The 17,826-nt window shown below is 39.9% G+C and overlaps 1 protein-coding gene across 6 annotated transcripts in view; it reads left to right on the top strand.

Annotated features, from left to right (window-relative positions):
• The window catches only part of DNM3 (dynamin 3), a gene marked incomplete at both ends in the record, with an annotated part of 492,105 nt that overhangs the window by 452,032 nt on the left and 22,247 nt on the right, over nucleotides 1-17,826 (top strand). For all 6 annotated transcript variants that reach the window (XM_084251016.1, XM_084251015.1, XM_084251013.1 and 3 more), the window contains 3 exons: nucleotides 925-1,089; nucleotides 9,278-9,504; nucleotides 10,067-10,303. In XM_084251016.1, coding sequence (XP_084107142.1) covers nucleotides 925-1,089; nucleotides 9,278-9,504; nucleotides 10,067-10,303 — 629 coding nt within the window. The remainder of the gene's footprint in view (nucleotides 1-924; nucleotides 1,090-9,277; nucleotides 9,505-10,066; nucleotides 10,304-17,826) is intronic.

Genomic DNA, 17,826 nt, shown 5'->3' with positions numbered 1-17,826 from the left:
TCCCTTTTTTTTTTGCATTCATAATTAAATCTTTCCAAATGCTAGAAAGTAGCCAGACCACTAACAATATTTGTATCATGTTCTGGGGTTTAGATGGTTCAACCTGACTTGAAATGGAGACCATTTGTTCTAAATTGATTTCAATGCCAAGCCAATAGGTCAGCCCTTAATGATGAAGATGCCATTCCAGCCCAGTCTCTGGTGGATAAGCCAAAATTAATTAACTCAAATCCCATAGTATAGAAAACAGATGCTTCTCTCATGTAGCACAAATAAATTCTTTGTGTATAGATGTGTTCTGTTTTAGTCAAAGAATAACAAGTTGGAAGTTAAAATGGTGAGTTTTTTGCAATGGAGCCAGCCTTTGGTAGTGATGACAGAAGCATGAATTTACATAACAAATTCCAGCAAGTGCATGGAAAAATGAATTATCCTCTATATCTCTTATTTTGGCTCTAGACCAGGCCTAGGAGATTTAGTGTTAAATCTGGGTTGATCCAAATGCTGATCCATTCCAGAGTAGACCTAGGAGTTCCAGAATAACATAAAGGTTATTTCTAATCTATAGAATCCCTAGAGACTCCTCCCAGAGGTTTACATCTGCATCATATATTTGGATTCAATTCTTTGGCCAGCTTACAGATGGCTCAGGATTAGATTGTTCTCTAGAGTTATGTTGTTAGGTGCGTTGTTTATCTGGCTATCCATTTCAACATTCATTCAGAATCAGAATACTTGCTTTACCTAGAAAAGTAAGTGGCATAATAACTGCATTGTTCCAGAATTAATGGATGTGCAATAAGATGAGGATGTTCCTGTTTAGAAAAGTAACTCCAAATACACATGAGTGAAGTTGATCATCTGATATTTGTTTTCCTTCTGCACAAATGAGAGATAATCTATGTTTTCTTTTCTTTCTGTTAGACTGACAATGATGAGAATGGCCAAGCAGAAAACTTTTCCATGGACCCACAGCTGGAGAGGCAAGTGGAGACCATTCGCAACCTTGTAGACTCCTACATGTCTATCATCAACAAGTGTATCCGAGATCTGATTCCAAAAACGATAATGCACCTTATGATCAATAATGTAAGTGATTATAAAATTTCTTCTATCAACTTCTAACCCAGCCAGTGTAGAAACTGCTCACATATTCTTCAATTTTTTAGTGATACTTTCTGATGGTTGAAATATTTATTAGCCACGTTCAACATTTACCATTCCAAGTGAGTAACCAGTGGAAGAGAACCTAGGAGAGAAACAAAATTTGGAGCTACAGTGCTGTGGTCATCCAGTATTGGTTATCTCCTCTAGAAGAGGAGATAAGGTGTAGCTAAGGTGAGGGTATAAATTACTCTTAAAGACAGTCAAAGCCAGATGCTCTGGCTCCTAGACCTTGAGATTAAAGGCAAAACATACATTTTTTTTTTTTACAGAGAGAGAGAGGTATTAACATGTTTATTTTTCCCTTCTAAAAACTATGAATGCTTCTTACACCTGCCCATCCTATCCCCTTGGATACAAAGTTAATCAGATTTGATTTTTTAAGGTAAGGATGATGTAACCACAAATCTCCAAGTATCCTACTGGACTAGCCCATCAATCAGTCTATATTATACAGAATCTCTCCCTTTTAATGGTTATTTTTATAGTAATAAGGATATGACACTGAAATTGTGTGGCCTAGTTTGGTTCTTTTGGTGGCTACTTGATTGAAGTATGAATAACAGCACATATTGTTTGAGAAATTGCCTTTCAGATAAGCTAAGCTATAAAGGATTGTTTCATTGCAGTTTTTTCTGAATCTTGAAAAGTGTAATGCCAACAATTTTATTTCTTAATTATATTCTAAGGACATCTTCTTATTTAAATTAATGATTTAGTATAAGCATTTGCTTGTAACAAGTAAAAGTTAGATAGTTCTAAAAGAGCCCCACACTAGAAATCAGAAGAAACCCAGATTACAAAACTAGTTCTGCTACAGTTACCACTTAATTTAATTGAATCTGTTCCTCCATGTATGAAATACTAATCACACAAAATGTGCCTGGCTTAGGGATTCATTCCAAACGAGAGTAGATAGAGAAGTACTATGAAAAATACAATTGTAAGAAATGAATATGACTGTTTTAAAAACTATAAATAGCCTTTATCCATATTTCAAGATTCCTTTCAAAATTGCATTTCTAAATGTAACAACCCATTTATTGTTCACGGTCTATGAATTCCTTGACTAAAAAAAGTCCCAAGCACTTATGTGAATAATTTTGTTTCTATTTAGATCCATATTCATAAACATTTTGTGTCGTGAAACAAAGTAGAATATGTTCAAGTACCAGTAGCAAGTAAACAATATTTCTGTATTTTTAAGCTTGTCAAGGGCCTGCTGGGTGACCTGAAGCAAATCACCTCGCCCCTCTCTGAGTTGAAGTCAGTCACCTCTAAAGCTGAGTGAGAACACTGAGCTGCCTCACAGGATTGTCAGACAACATAATAAATGTGACTCTGTGCCATTTTGAAAAATATAAAGTACTAAACAAATAGTCTGTGTATTTTTAAAATTACCCTCTTAACTTTACTTAAATAAGTTCAGGTTGTTTTGCCGTGGTGTATCCAGGCACTTGCTTATTTAAACATTTTCCTGATTAAGTATCATTTATCTTTTCACTGTTTTACCGAGAGTCATTAGTGCTGCCATCAGTTCAAACGTTGCTTTGCTCTGCACTACATTAAATCATCAGCACAGGAAATAGCACTTCCTGTCTGTAGCTGTGAGGAGTAGCCTGACACAAATTAGTTAAAGGGGGGTGGGGGGGACCCCATGGCAAATCTAGCCTACTTTCACCTTCTCAGAAAAGGTACATACAGAAAGAAACATAGGGGTAATTCCCCTCAGTTCTCGCTGCTATGCTAGTTTGGTAACATAATGGTCAAACCCCCACCTACAGGCACTCATTCATAGAGGCAGAGCTCTGCTCTTGTCTTGAGAGGGACCTCATGTCAGAGTCATGAGAAAGAAGACTCCAATTAAGACCTGATCTCCAAGGTCAAACTTTGAAGCAGAAACTGCTAGGAATGTGGAAAAGTAAAAACATCAGGCAGTGCTGCTTTCTTATGAAACTAATAGTTATCTGTGTTTAAAATTTATAATGTAGAATCTACGAGAAAATAATTTCACATCTTTAGTTATATATTTTAATTGTATATAAAAATATAGATCCCTTTTTAAAAATGTACTCATATGGTGATAGCACCTACTTGCACAGACCACTGAACACTTTTTAGATTATCCCAGAAGCACCCTGTGGAGTATGAGGATCTAAAACAGTGAACATACAGCATAGTATCATTCTTGTGTGTTTCTTCTTCTTCTTCTTCTCCTTCTTCTTCTTCTTCTTCTTCTTCTTCTTCTTCTTATTATTATTATTATTATTTGATCTAAAATGAAGTGTTCTTCAAGTAAGAGAATTAATCATTGAATTACAACTAGAAAATGAATACCTTGACTCTCACTCTAAATTCCATCCACTTAACCCCACTGCTTCTATAAATGGCTTTGAGTGAAAAAGCTAGTTGTTCCTGCAGAACCAGTAAATACCTAAAAGGGGACCCTCTATTTCTGGCCTATCAAAAGTGATGCTGTAGCAATTTCTCTTTGAAATGGGAATGGCTATTCTGCCTTCTGAAAAAGAATATGTTTCAGCCAACTTTCATAAAGTTCAGAATTTGGTGGGCAGTTTCCTTTGAAAGTTTACATTAAGTGTTCTGCCACTCAAGTCTCCATATGGAATTGTTTAAGAAGTTTAAAGCCAGCAATAAATGCCTTGCCTCAGACATACTGTAAGCCTTTGTCTATTGAAATGCAGCAGCTGTTTCATTGCTTAAACATACCAGGTAACAGCGGCACAAAGAAATAGCAAGTTTATGACAGGCAGGCATTCTGGACGGGCTACAGTCAAAGCAGCAAGTTCTGCTCTGGACTTCAGAGTTAGCACACACGAAAACACCCCAGGGCAAGGACACTCTGATGGCCTCCTCTCTGTGGCTCACCCAGCAGAAGTTCTCCATCAGACTGTCAGGAAAGTGGGTTCCAGCTTTACTCTAAAAGTGTGAGCAGCAAAGTTGCACAAAATTCTGTGTTTCAACCCATGGCCAACCACCAGTTTGAGTATTCATTATTTTCCCCAGACTTAATTTTTTTTTAAAGATTTATTTATTTTTATACAAGAGCTGGGGTATAGGCCAGAGGCGCAGGAGGGTGAGAGGATTCACCAGAGACAGAGAAGGGAGCAAAACAGGCAGATGACTGAAATACACTGCTGAGGAGAGCAGCGGGCGCAACAGGAGAGGTCTGCCATGCCATGTGGGAATCTCCCTGGCCAGCCGGGAATCGAACCCACGCTGCAGAGGCTGCAGAGAGGCTCACAGCGCTGTGGTCAACCCACAGCACCACTGGGGAGGCCTATTTTCCCAAGACTTTAAATGAAAAATGGAGGCTCTGAAGAGTTAAGAGATTCTCCTAAGATTACACAGCTGGAGTGTGGCAGAATCAAGTTTAAAATTCAGTTCTTCTCATTCACTGATATTCTCTCCATTCCATCTCAGATAATACATAAGCCAGCATCAGGAGAACTATGTCAGCCTTCTAAAATGAGAGGGCTCTGCCACCCATAGGGTATACTTCTGGCGGACCTTCCCCGAGGGTTTGTTTTACTTGAAGACTTCATTAGGTTTGTTTGAATGTGCAAAATACTGTTGTAAATCTTAAGCAGTATGTTATTTAAAATACTGCTCCTCATATTCAGACAAACCCAGATAATATGAAATAAAATATAAAAGATTTTTATGGTACTTTTTCAGAAACAAATATGAACCTAGAGGCATTTCACACTTGGACTATGTGCAGCAGCTTGAGCCCCTACCCCTGGAGGCCAAACTCACTCTCCGTGGTCAGTGGCACTTTGGAAAATTAGTAACATGTGCCCTAGTTGCAAAACTTACTATAACTTTAATGTGTGTGAAGTAGGGTGTTATTTTAAATGTTCATTATTGGTGGAGAGAGTACATCTTAAATACCAGAGCATGAATGTTTCCACGGGTCAAGAATTCAGCCTTCTGCGCAAGAAACAGATCATGACCAGAACCCCAGAGGCCCCCATTTTGCTCCCTCCAGCCCCCATTTCTCCCCACCAAGGGGAACACCCCTGATTTCTCACACCATAGATTAGTTCCGTCTGTTCTTCATCTTGGGAATCCTACAGTATGTGCTCTCTGTTGTGACTGTTTTTGTTTGACGTTATGTTTGTGAGTCAAGGGATGTTCCTTTTTTGAAAAGGAAAACTTTGTCAGCCTTTACCAGAACTAAGTCCCTGGGAAAAGGAAGAGAGCATTAAGTAGGTATGAGAGAACAATGAGAAATCAGAGAATGGAAATTGGAATGGAATTTGGAAGCCCCTCTCCAAAACGAAGCAAGTTTAAGATTCAGTTACATTTGTCTGTGTCCTTCACGTGAATGAGACCGATCCTGTGTTCCACACTGCAGCCCTCCCAGCCAGAAATTTAGATTTTAAGGAAATGGTTTCCTTAGTAACTGAACTGTATGCAAACTCTAAAAATGGCTCTTCTGGTCGAGAGGCTTCAAAATGGTCTCAATAATAAAGACAAAGAAGGCTTAAGATCCAGGAAGATCGCAGATCGCTAGAGAAGGGTTAAACTAAGAAAGAGGAAAACATGTGGAACGCTTTTAATGACCTCACATTCCTTTACACTGAGCAGAACGACATGGTGCAGCCATGCCTGTTTATCTAGCTGAAGAGTTTGAACTGGAATGAGGTTTTGTGTGTGAAAAAATTTTTTTGCAAACCATACAAGATGTATAGGTTATAAGGTGTTATAATTAAAAGCATAAATATTATTTCAGATCTCACATCCAAGTATATTTAGTTTATGTAATGTCCTATGAGATATTTTCTAAATGCTATCATATAAAAGGGATCCACTTGGCCTCTAATTGTCGCACAGAATCCTTGATTTAAATATTTGTACCACTGATATACAAACGGCTCAGAAAGTCCCTGAAGTGTCTGGAAACTCCCCAGAGTCCCGCCCCCACCCCCACCTTTTGTTCCAAACTCCAGTGGTAGCATCACAAAACTAGACTAGCAGCAGCAGGAGAAGAGTCTTTCTAAAATCTACTTGCAAAATAAAACTTTAACCTACATTCTATATAGACCTCTGTCACTTGATGCCTGTGTTCTCGCAGTCTGTGATCTACCTCTACATGCCCAATGACAGCTCAGCCTATAGGCTGTAAAAATAAAAGCTTTTGTTTATTGAGCCCTAACTGAAGGCGAGGCCTCGTGCTAGACAATTAATTTTCATGTGTTCATTTAATCCTCACAACTCTTGAGACAACCACTACTGTTCTCCTCACTGAACAGATCAGGAACCTGAGACTCAAAAGAGTTTGTTACTTGCCCAAGAACAATAAGTGTTACAGCTAGGATGCAAATTCAGAAGTGTCTGATTCCAAAGCATCTGCTCTTAACCACAGCACTGTAGTGCTATTGCTCTCATGCTAATAATACTCATATTATTTCAGAACATTGCCAAATCTTTTGGATGGTAGGCAAGTTTTAGTGTGTAACATTCTGATGTGGAAGAGTTGATTCAAGGCAGATCTTTGATCAGAATGCTGAAACAGGCCTTTATTATTTTATTTCGTGGTTTGTTTGACAATTGCTTCTTAATTCAGATCTGCTTTAAATCTATTCTTGGAAAGATCTTCTTTTAAATTGTGTTTAATAGATTCTAAGTGATACTCCAGTAAGATGTAAAGCTTCTAAAGAGCTTAGCCCAGCTGATGATCACTGCCAGGAAAGTTGTCTGGTTTTGAATTTGAGTTGCACCATTTATCCAAATGCACACACACACAACACTGGAGGATTTGTGCAAATGTCCATGACTTCTTGGTTATGTGCAAGTGTGTTTAGAAGTGAATAAATATGAGGAGAGGAATGAATCATTCTTTAGGTCAAATTTACTGACTTTCCTCTAAATCTTGACTTTTTTCTTGAGTTCTGGTTTTTTATGCTTCTACTTACCCAAATTTCAATATTTGAGGTGTCTGAATGTTCCTCTCTTTCTTGCCCTTCACATTAAAATTGCACCAAGTCCAGCTGCCTTTTCCTTCATAATATCATCTTTATGTGCCCATTTTTTCCATTCCATTGAAACCTTCTTAAACTCTTCACATCTCATTAAATGATTTACAATTGTCTCTAATAGATTTATCTCTACTACCACCCTTTTTCTCCATCACATCCAGATTCATTTTATTATAACTCTTTTATTGTCTCATTTATTTGGGTCTCCCATGACTTCCTATTGTCAAGAGGATCGAGTTCAAACACTTTTCCTTGGCTTTTCAAGCCTTCACCCATGGCCCCAGGTTACCTGGCCAAATGTACCTTCCAACAACTGCTGCTCAGAAACCTTCCACTCCTCCAAAATATTCCCCAAATATACCTTTATATTAGATTATTTCCATATTTGAATCCCTCTTGCTTTACAAGATACATGGAGAAGACACTGCTTATTCCTCCCCAGTGAGGCTGTTTTTGCTGAGCTTTTTTGATTGGTGGAATTATTAATATGTTTTGATACCTTTAAAAATAACAGGGCTATGTGTTTTCTTGTCATCTCTGAGTTAGAAATTTAGCTGCAACCCAGGAAATTTGAGCATCTGAGGGGTGTTCCATTATCTGTCTGAATTTGTAACGAACATACTTGTATTTGACTTTGTTCGAGATAGCCAGTAACTTTACATGAGTGTTAGTTTTCTCATTTAACAGAAAAACTGAAAAAGCAAAGATGATTTATCTTCCAGGCTTAAGTTCATTAGTAAATTTGTTGCATCACTGTGAAATAATGATACTTAAAGAGCATCTGTCTCTTCTAAGCTTTCAATCAAAGTGAAGTAATGAGGTAATAAAAAAGCTCTAGACCTCAAGTCAGAAGACTTTAGGTTAGCTGTCTGACTTTGGGCATGTTACTTAAACTCTCTAAACTTGAGTTTCTTTATCTGTAAATTTGGGATAATAATGTTTCATAAGTATGAGGTGAGAATTAAGGCATGTAACTTGTGAAGGCACTAGGGACATGCTATATTTCATTGATTCTCAGATTTCCTTTTCTTCACATTTAATACTTCTGAGGTGAAGACACATCTTACACTCAATGGTACCTGAACATTCTGTCTCTGTTTAGTTGAAGGTGTTTTTTTCATTCTTAACTGCACATCATGTAGTCTCGTGTCTTAAAATCAATGGTGTCGAGCCTCCCCTGTGGCGCAGCGGTTGAGCACTGGGCTGCAAAGCTGCCTGCAGCCTCTGCAGCACCGGTTCAATCCCCGGCCATTGGTGACGGCCCCACATGGCACACAGACCTCCCCTGCCGTGCCTGTTGCTCCCCTCAGCAGTGTACTTCGTCAGTCTGCCTGTTCTGCTCCCCGCTCTGGCTCTGGTGAGTTCTCTCACCCTCCTGTGCTTCTGACTGCCCCCAGTGCTTGTATAAATAAATAAATAAATCTTTAAAAAATATCAATGGTGTCTTGGATTTGATGAAATAAGGCAGTTGATGCCGTCTCCCACAGTCAGTTAGCATCTCCCCTAAGACCTGTGGGTATTGCTATTTCAGTTTGGGTTTAGACCTCATGTAGGTCCTCATCACTTTTAAGTAGCTTCTATCGTAAATCTTCAGAGCGCAGAGAATGCATCACTTTCCTTTTGTTAAGTCAATTTGCATAATTATATAAAGTTCTGTATTTTTAAAATATTCATTTACTGGTGCTAATTCCGTTTTTGAGATACATTGAAACCCAATGTGATAACAATACTCCAGTGGCTTTGGTAAAGCACTGGGAGTTCCAAAGAGTGGGTCACATGGTGTAACACAGGTCCCTTTACAGCAGTGTCAATCACCTCTGGACCTTCCCTGATCTGTAAGCCAAGCAGTCTCAGGCAACTCTGTGGATATGCTTGCAGTTGACATGCCCTGTTCTGCTGTTAGCAGGGCTGGGCCCTTTTTTTAATGAATCCATATCATCCTTCAGTGTCAACATCCACACACAGAGAAAAACTGGCACTAGTACTGAGGATCAGGAGGATAATAAAGAAAACAAGAGTAAACAGATGGACTTTTATGGACTTTGTCCACAGACTCCGAACCAGTTTACACAACTCACTCCCACTTTTACTTTTTTGTGGTGTTCTGACAGGTTAAAGACTTCATAAATTCAGAGCTCCTAGCACAGTTGTATTCTTCAGAGGACCAAAATACTCTGATGGAGGAATCTGCTGAGCAGGCTCAGCGCAGAGACGAGATGCTGCGAATGTACCAAGCCCTGAAAGAAGCCCTTGTGATCATTGGCGACATCAACACTGCCACCACCTTCACCCCTGCACCACCTCCTGTGGACGACTCCTGGATACAGCACACCCGCAGGTAGGAGGAGGGTCCCAGGAGGCCAAGGTGCATTTTCTGAGCATGTGTCTCTAAGCCAGTAATAACCTAAAGAGAAAAGAGCAGGGGGAAAGATACTTAGGTTCAGGAATGAAAGAAAGTCAGATGGTCCCAACTCCCTTCAAAGACAAGCATACCACATCTTCCCGGTGGAATGTTATACAACCGTTAAAAAGGCTAACACAGGTCTGTAAGTACTGAAATGAACAGATAGTCAAGTTGTGTGAAGCTTAAAAAGAGTGATTTGTGGGATGCTGTGTTGTACAATGTGCAAAATGAGTTATAGAGGGAAGTATCGTAGAATGAAGTTAAAAAGGATACACAAGAAACCACTATTGGTTATCACCACAGAGAGGAGTGGGGGAGGGAAATTTCCATTCACCATTTATCCTTTCATACCTTTAAACTTTTATAATATGTATCTGGGTTACTTAGTCAAAAAATAAATTTTAAAAAGCAGCTGGGAAGTTATCACATATTTGTTTGTAGATTACTTCAGACAAAAAGCAAGAGAGGGCAAATCATTGTTGGTCTCTCTCCCCAGGTCACCCCCTCCAAGTCCCACCACCCAAAGGAGGCCGACGCTGAGCGCTCCTCTCCCTCGGCCTACATCTGGCCGCGGGCCTGCCCCAGCCATCCCCTCTCCCGGCCCCCACTCAGGGGCTCCCCCAGTTCCTTTCCGGCCTGGCCCATTACCCCCTTTTCCCAACAGCAGCGACTCCTTTGGAGCCCCTCCGCAAGTTCCCTCTCGGCCCACAAGGGCCCCACCCAGTGTCCCGAGGTAAGTGTGCCCTATGTGCTTGAAATTGTGTGGGGGATGCTCTTTGGTTCTCTTCTCATAGCAAGGCAGACAAAATTTGCTGGGGGGAAAAATGGCAAAGGTAGGATCCTACATGTTTGCAGTTTTACCTGGAAGAGGATCACAGGAAAATTGCTGAGCCAATGACACCATTTAAAAATCAATATGTGGTCATAATAAACCTCTCCTTATAAACGAGCACAAACAAAATGGGATCAAAGAAAACTGGATCCAGATGAATGACAGGTTGGCAGCTGTTTGCAGAATTTGAGGGAGCTCTTTGAAACAAGAGAGCCATGGCTGGTTTGACATGAGCTGTGTGTTCACAGGTCACGACAGTATCACCAGCTAAGGCTCCACCTCCCCTGTCACCAAAGGAATTCTAGAAAACCACTTACTTCAAGGAGTCTTATCCATCCGCCCTCTCAGCTTTGACCCTTAAACCCAACATGACTTAACCTTAATGTAGGTTGAGTAAAAAATCCCGCTGATTAAACCAGCATATTTTAACACAGACCTGATTGCTGTGTAGAGTCACTCACCATATTTGAGATTTGAGTAATGCATTTTGGTATTTATAGGCAAGTTTCAGGCCTAGTTGAAACAAAATAACTAATAAATGGAACTTGAAACATATTTAGTTAGAGCAACAGTCTCACCCTCATACATTCAAAGGTAAAATATCAAGAGGTAACATGTGTTTAATTAGAAATTTCAAAAATTATGTTTGTCCCTCAAAATCAGAAATTTAAAAAGAAAGATATTTAGCTCATTTACAGAAAGTTCATTTTTTTTAAACTTCCATTCAGAGGATTAAATATTTTTGCACTCCCTGAAAGAAAGCTTTACCTTCCCTGTATTGTAAAGAGAAGTGACCCCACAACCCAGGAAACTCCCAATCACCTCCCCCTCTGATGGCCATGCTTACATTTATTTTGATCTTCAAGCTGTTGGGTGTAAAGATAAAGGGCCTCTAAAACTAGTAAGCAAAGGGTGGTATGGCAGGAACAGCAGGGGATGTGGAATCAGAAGACCTAGTTTGCCACAGACCTCAAGCACTTAACTAACTAGTAGCCCCACCTCCTCGTGAAACAGACAAATTCAACAAAGTTGCTGCCCAATTCATGTGCGATGAGGTAATTGAAAGGGTTTGATCGACTAAAATGACTTTGGTTGTTACTGTAATCATATTGGTCCTTATCAAACAGGAGATATGTTCTCTCAAACCTATATACCTTTCCCTCTAAACTCAGGAGGTTTGGCTTATAATTAACTTGAAACTGAGCTAAATTTCTAGTCATAATAGCAAAAACAATAGCTAACATTTATTGTGCTCTCAATATAGGCTATGCACTATTCCATGAGTTTGGCAGGCATGTTTTTGGTTTAATGCTTACAATCAGCCCAGGGAGAGAGGTTGTTATCCATTTTACAGATGAAGCACAGAAGTTAAGTTGCCCAAGGCTACTAAACCAGGCCCCAGTGCAGCAGGGCCTTTTAGTCTCAAGGAGTCTGACTCGAGACAGAGACCAGTCTCCCATTCATTACACCAGGGTTTCTCAACCCTGGTTTCACTACCATTGATATTTAGGAGGGGAGGGTGGAGGGGGGCTGTCCTGTGCATTTTAGGATGTTTAGCAGCATCCTGGTCCCTGCTCACTGGATGTCAATTTCACTCTTCCGGTTGTGACCACTAAAAATCTCTTAGACACTGTCAAAGGGAGACGACGATGAGGTATAAGTCCCTCCTTCCCTTAGAGCCACTGTGCCGTAGTATTCAAAAGATTTTCCCTGTAAAAAAAAAAAAAAAGGAAAGAAAGAAAGAAAGAAAGAAAGAAAGAAAGAAAGAAAGAAAGAAAGAAAGAAAGAAAGAAAGAAAGAAAGAAAGAAAGAAAGAAAGAAAGAAAGAAAGAGAGAAAACACACATTTATGTCAGCATTGAGCCTCACTTAAAGCAAGATTAAATTATTGTCCTGGAAACCTCAAATTGACTAGGAAAGTATCAGCCATTGTGCCAGGGAGGTATGGAGACACTGGAAAGGATGTTGATGGTGGGAAGGTGGGAGTCCCATGCAGGGGTGTGGCAGCCCACTCTTTTGTCTGTTTAGCTGTAAGAAGGAACCAGAGCAACCTGGTGTGCCTGTCCTGGGGAATGAACATGCATGTCTCGTCTGCTCGCTTGGCTGCTTTACCTTAGTTTCAGATAAGCTGGCTTGCCAATACCCTTGGAGAAATCAAATGTTGAATGCTAAACTGATTTGTTAAGCTGGGTGGAGTCGCCCTTGGTATTTCCGAGCTCACACACAGAAGGTAGCCCGGCAGAAATCAGTAGCCTTAAGCTGGAGTCACTGGATTTAACCTTGCCTGCACTGGGGAATTTATAGGACAACAGTTGTGTTATTCAGAATTTCTAGAATATTCTTAAGTTAGAGCCAGACTTAACTTGATCTGGCCTCGTAAGGAGTCTCAAATGTAAAACAGAAATGAGTTCAGAGTAAAAGAGGAAAGTTGGTTGTTTTGTGCTGAGCCTTCAAGTTTCAGGGCCAGTTCAGCGTCTTGGGAGGGAAATCCCTGGGGAGGTTGGGGGGGGGCACGGGTGTCACCTGAGAGAAAGCAAGAAAGACTCTGTCAGGATCCTTATGCTTATTAAAGTTTAGCTTTAGATGGAGAATTCTGACCACATAAAGTCTGTTTTTAATAAAAGCCAGAGCAGGAATCTTACCAAATGCAAGCCAGAAATGGGGTTTAAGATTTCAAAAAAAGAAAGAAAAAGAAAGAGACAAAGATAGAAAGACAGAAAAAAAAAGTTAAGGGGAACTCTTGTTGAAACTTCACCTTGTTCTATTTATTTATATATCCTCTTTTCCCTCCGTGACTTGCCTCTATTTTCTCTATTAAAAACTTTTTTAAAAGTTGAAATGCCATTATCCATCATCTCCAGGAAAACAACCCTTAGCTTTCCGAGAAGGAAGTTTGATTTTTTTCAAGTTCTTTGCTTTCTTAAGAGCCCTTTCTCCTCTTTTATCTGAAACCAGAAACTCATAACGTGACAAGACAGCACAAGCCTTGTCCCGCTGGCTCCCTGTGGGCTTTAATATTACAAAGGCAGTAACTGAACTTTCAGAGGTAAAAGATTCTGCCGTTCAGCGTGTGCCTGTACATAGTTTTCTCCTGGATAATTTGTGCCTTCATTAGCAAATTAGGATCGTGACTTTTAAAGAGCACCTTTACTTTTTAGTTTAACCCTAATCAGAGGTAATGACAACACTTGCAATAATACAGTAAGCAAGAGCATTCTTTAAAAAAAAAAAAAAAGATGTTATTATCACATCTTGCCCTCCTAGTGTAAAGGAAGAGAAAGGAGAGGGGCTGGTAGAGTGAGTTTTGGCCAGGTTTTTCTCAGCAGCTCAAGAAATGTTCTGGTTTGTGTGCATGGAGCCTTTCGGTGAGGGAGCTAGAAATATTGCAAACTCTGTGCCTGTTTTAATTAATTCCACCTGAACTAGGAGAGCATCTCTATCCCAAAGAGACTCACCAGAATGGATGCTTCTGTCATGAGTAAGTTGAGCGGACACAAATCTGTGATTTGTGGAACATTTTCTATTGCCAGAATATTTGGATTACCCCATCCCCTCTCACCCCCACTCAACTTCTCTGAAGGGGCTAAAACTCTGTCTGAAAAACCCAGTCAGTTGTGTTCTTGTTTAGCCAGATGATCTTAAACAGACCTCCTTAGGGGCCCTATTCTCTTACTTGAAGATTCTAATCTTCATCAAACACTAACTTTAGGACTGATGTAGCTATTTTCAGTTACAGCTTCTTAAAATTAGTTGGGAATCACAGCCTTTGACATTAACAGAACAAATTAACTGAATCAGAGTGTGTTTTTCCTGGCAACAGCCGACTCTGGCATTATTTCACTCATTTTTCTTCTCTCCTTTCCTTGGACTAAGCTATTTTGCAACGGTCAAAAGGGGATAAGGGTGGGAGGAAGGGTCTCTTTCCAAGGAAAAGCAAGCTCATTTACCTCATCACCCAACTCTATGAAAAAAATGTTGAATACTAGAAGGACTTTCTTTTAACTACCCTTGTCACCAAGTCTGATGCTGTCTTTTAAAAATGGCAAAACGGTATCATGGGATAGGATTTGCCCTTTGCACTGGCTCATCCACATGACAGAAACTCAATATGGAAACCAAGAAATGTTCCAATGAATGAGTCTCTGGTGAGCCCCATGATGGAGCTGATGCCCCTCACTGCAGGGACCATCCAGGGTAGCCTCAAGATTAACCCAGGGTTTCCCACTTAGGCTCGGGCCCTGACTCATGTGGTTCAACTTTCCATGGCACACTTTGAAAGTCTCATCACAGCCCCACATTCTCAGTAATTCATTATTAATCCAAACATAGCAAAATATACATAAACCCATCTATATAAAGAGTCCATCCAGGCCCTCATATTTTCTTCCTTAAAGAGGTGCAAGTCATTGGCTTTCTTTATAATTTACTTTCCTCTTGTTTTAAATGTTTGATCTTGATTTCCTGTTGTGCTTATGTATTTTATATATTTTACATGTCGATTTAATTCACAGTTAACCCAGAAGCTCTTTCACTTAGGTATAAGGGCTCCTTCTTTGGTTTGAACTTTTAGCCAGTCCCCCAAATTTTAAGTGAAGATAAGCCCACAATGTTTATGAGTATGTCTTTGCATCCCTAACATCAAGGTTTGGTGCCATGAAGGATGAAGCTGCTGAGCCTTGAAGTCGTGGGCTCAGGGTACAAGGACAATTAAGCAACTTGTGTGACTAGCTTGTGTCTGATTCCCCTGAAACCAAGTACTGGAAACCTCCTGACTTACTCTGTCCTCAACAGTCCTCTGAGAGTATGACTTCTTTTAGCAGCTGAGTATCATTTGGACAAATGATGCATTCCTCCTGTGATTTCTGATTCTGGCCATGAAGCTTTCTGTTTTCTTCACTATCCCTCTCCTTTAAAGAACAAATAAATTCTCCATCAGATTTTTATTTTTTTTTTAGGGAATAGTTTTTATATTTAGCATTGGGATCGAAACTTAAGCAAAAGACTTTTCCTAAAGTAAAACTGCCAAAAATAGAAACAATTTGGGGTGTTCTTTCTGATTCTTAATATTGAAGGCATCTCTGAGGCTACTGGATTACAACATTTGTTGCTGAAACCGGAATGTAATTAATAATTTGTTTCAGGTTTAACGTGAGTTGCCATGATGTTTAATATAGCTCAATGAAAATAGAAATTTGATCACATGCTGTTCACTAAATAAAATGCCAATTTTATGTAAGCCCCTCAATTAAATATCCCATTGAAATCATTGCAATTCCACAACAATTCTGGTTGTAACATAATATCTCACCAAGGTGAATCAATGGTTAATGTCAAAGTTTTTTTATTCTTCGGGTCTTGGTTTCAATCTGATTTAAGTGAAAGTAAAATTAATCTGGTGGTTTCCTTCTTGGGTCTAGAAAACTTGAGTCTACTTTACACAAACATCTCCATCCTGCCACAGCACAGATGACTGGCAGTCTGTTTAGGCGAGACCCAAAGACAGAACGGCAAGTGTTCTGGAGATCAGAATGTGGGAGCTTTGCAGATGTGTCAAGGTAGACTTCAGATTGCCTTTCTGTTTGCAATGTGTGCCTCCTCTAACTTGCCCAAACATCCCTGTTGCAGGAGGGTAGAAGAACAAAGAAAAATGAGAAGGGATCTCCATGAGGCAAAGTATAAGCAATGTAAATGCAAACAGCAGCAGGCGGCAGTAAATATAACAATATGCTGCTGTTAGACCAGTGGTAACTGGCATTAAGCTAACCAGACATAACTGCTCCCACACCCCATGACAAATAATAGCAAATAGCTCCGTCATTGTTCTCTTCGGGCTCTAAGTTGCTAAGCTCTAACCATCGCCAGGACAGCCTTCTAAGTTTCAGAGTGCCCTGCTCTGCCCTGCTCTGCCCTGCATTTCACCTGATTGATAGAGGAAAATAGCCAAGACCGGAGTCTGGCAAAAGAGCCACTGACCAGTGAAAAATGCACAGTGAAAGATTATTATTCTTCCTGTGGCCAGTCAGCAGCAAACTGTCACCAGTGGAATCTGCTGAATGTTCCTCTATACAAGTTGATGTCAGCTCAAAGAAAAAAGAAAAAAGTTCTACCCAGTGTAAGCAGACACAGTCTTGCAGACATACACAAGCTAGTGCTTCTGTTTCCTCACTGCCCTCTTTTGTCTCCCTCGCTGTAAGAAAAGAATGATTTTCCAGGGGAAACCTTCACATCCAGACAGTTATGGTTAGATGGCATGTTTTTCAGTGACTTCAGAGATTCATGGTACAACATAATTCATGGCTCTGTCGCCTTTAAATTTTATCCAAGCAGCAAATTACAAGAATGGGCTGCTGGGTGCTGCTTCCTTCCCCCTGACTTACCAGTTACCACGAAAGATTAGAAGCAAAATTGAGCTTACTGAAGTTGCTTTAACCAATAAACAGCCAGGAAATGAAAGGTGAAAATGTGAATGTAGCATCTTTTACTCAGAATGTGCCTTCAGTCCCTACCTCCAGCAACAGGAGAAAGGAGTCAGGGATTTAGCTGAGCGTTTGGTGGCTTTTGTCTGCTTGTCATAACTTTGTCGCTGCTTAAACAGAACTTTAAAAGGCCAGACACTGAAATCCTTCAACTTACTAGAGACAATACTTCGTAACTATTTGCTGGAGGAACCTCTGAATCTCAACTCATATTTACACCCTTTAGTTGCCAGATGAAATCCATTTGGCCTATCAAATACAATTGCCAAAAGTTTATCCTGCTTTTGGTCTGGCCATTATTTTTAAGTGCAGTGTTGGGAGGCCATTGGGTCTGAGAGAATCTGTGTGCGTGTTGATGCCTTCATACCAGTATTTAGATGAAGTTTAGATTATGTGGCAACTCTGAGCAAAAACAGAAGAATCCCTTTGTGGGGCAAGGTCTAAAGCTACGATGAGGTCTTTGCAGCCTCATCACACGGCTGGTACTTTCTTTTACTTCTGGCTACTTTTCAGGCATCAGAGTCACATGATAGACAAACCCACCAGTAACATGTGCTCTAATTTCTGGAACAATTTTTAAAAGTATTCCCATAAACACTAGGAAATATTCACTCCTGTTTTCCAGTCAAAATTATTGGCTCACATGGTTTGTCAAATGGACACATTCCAGTCAAGGAATAACAACAAAAAAACCTTAATCAAAAAAACAGTAACAAAATTTTCAGTCACTCCTATCCAATAGCCAGACTGGGACCTGTTGACTTCAATTTTGAGACATAGAGACTTCCAGCTCTTCATAAAGCCAACATTTTACCCCATTGAGAGTTCTATACACCAAAAAAAAAAAAAAAAAAAAAAAAAGATCTAGATAATGTTCTTACTGCCCTTATGGGAACCCAGTAATTTGTGCAAATTAATTGGAATTAATTCTGTTTCTTCTCCACTTCTT

The sequence above is a fragment of the Talpa europaea genome, assembly GCF_964194135.1.
Source record: "Talpa europaea genome assembly, chromosome: 12".
Taxonomy (NCBI): domain Eukaryota; kingdom Metazoa; phylum Chordata; class Mammalia; order Eulipotyphla; family Talpidae; genus Talpa; species Talpa europaea.
Note: the sequence above shows the minus strand (reverse complement) of the source record. Positions and strands in the feature narration are given on the sequence as shown.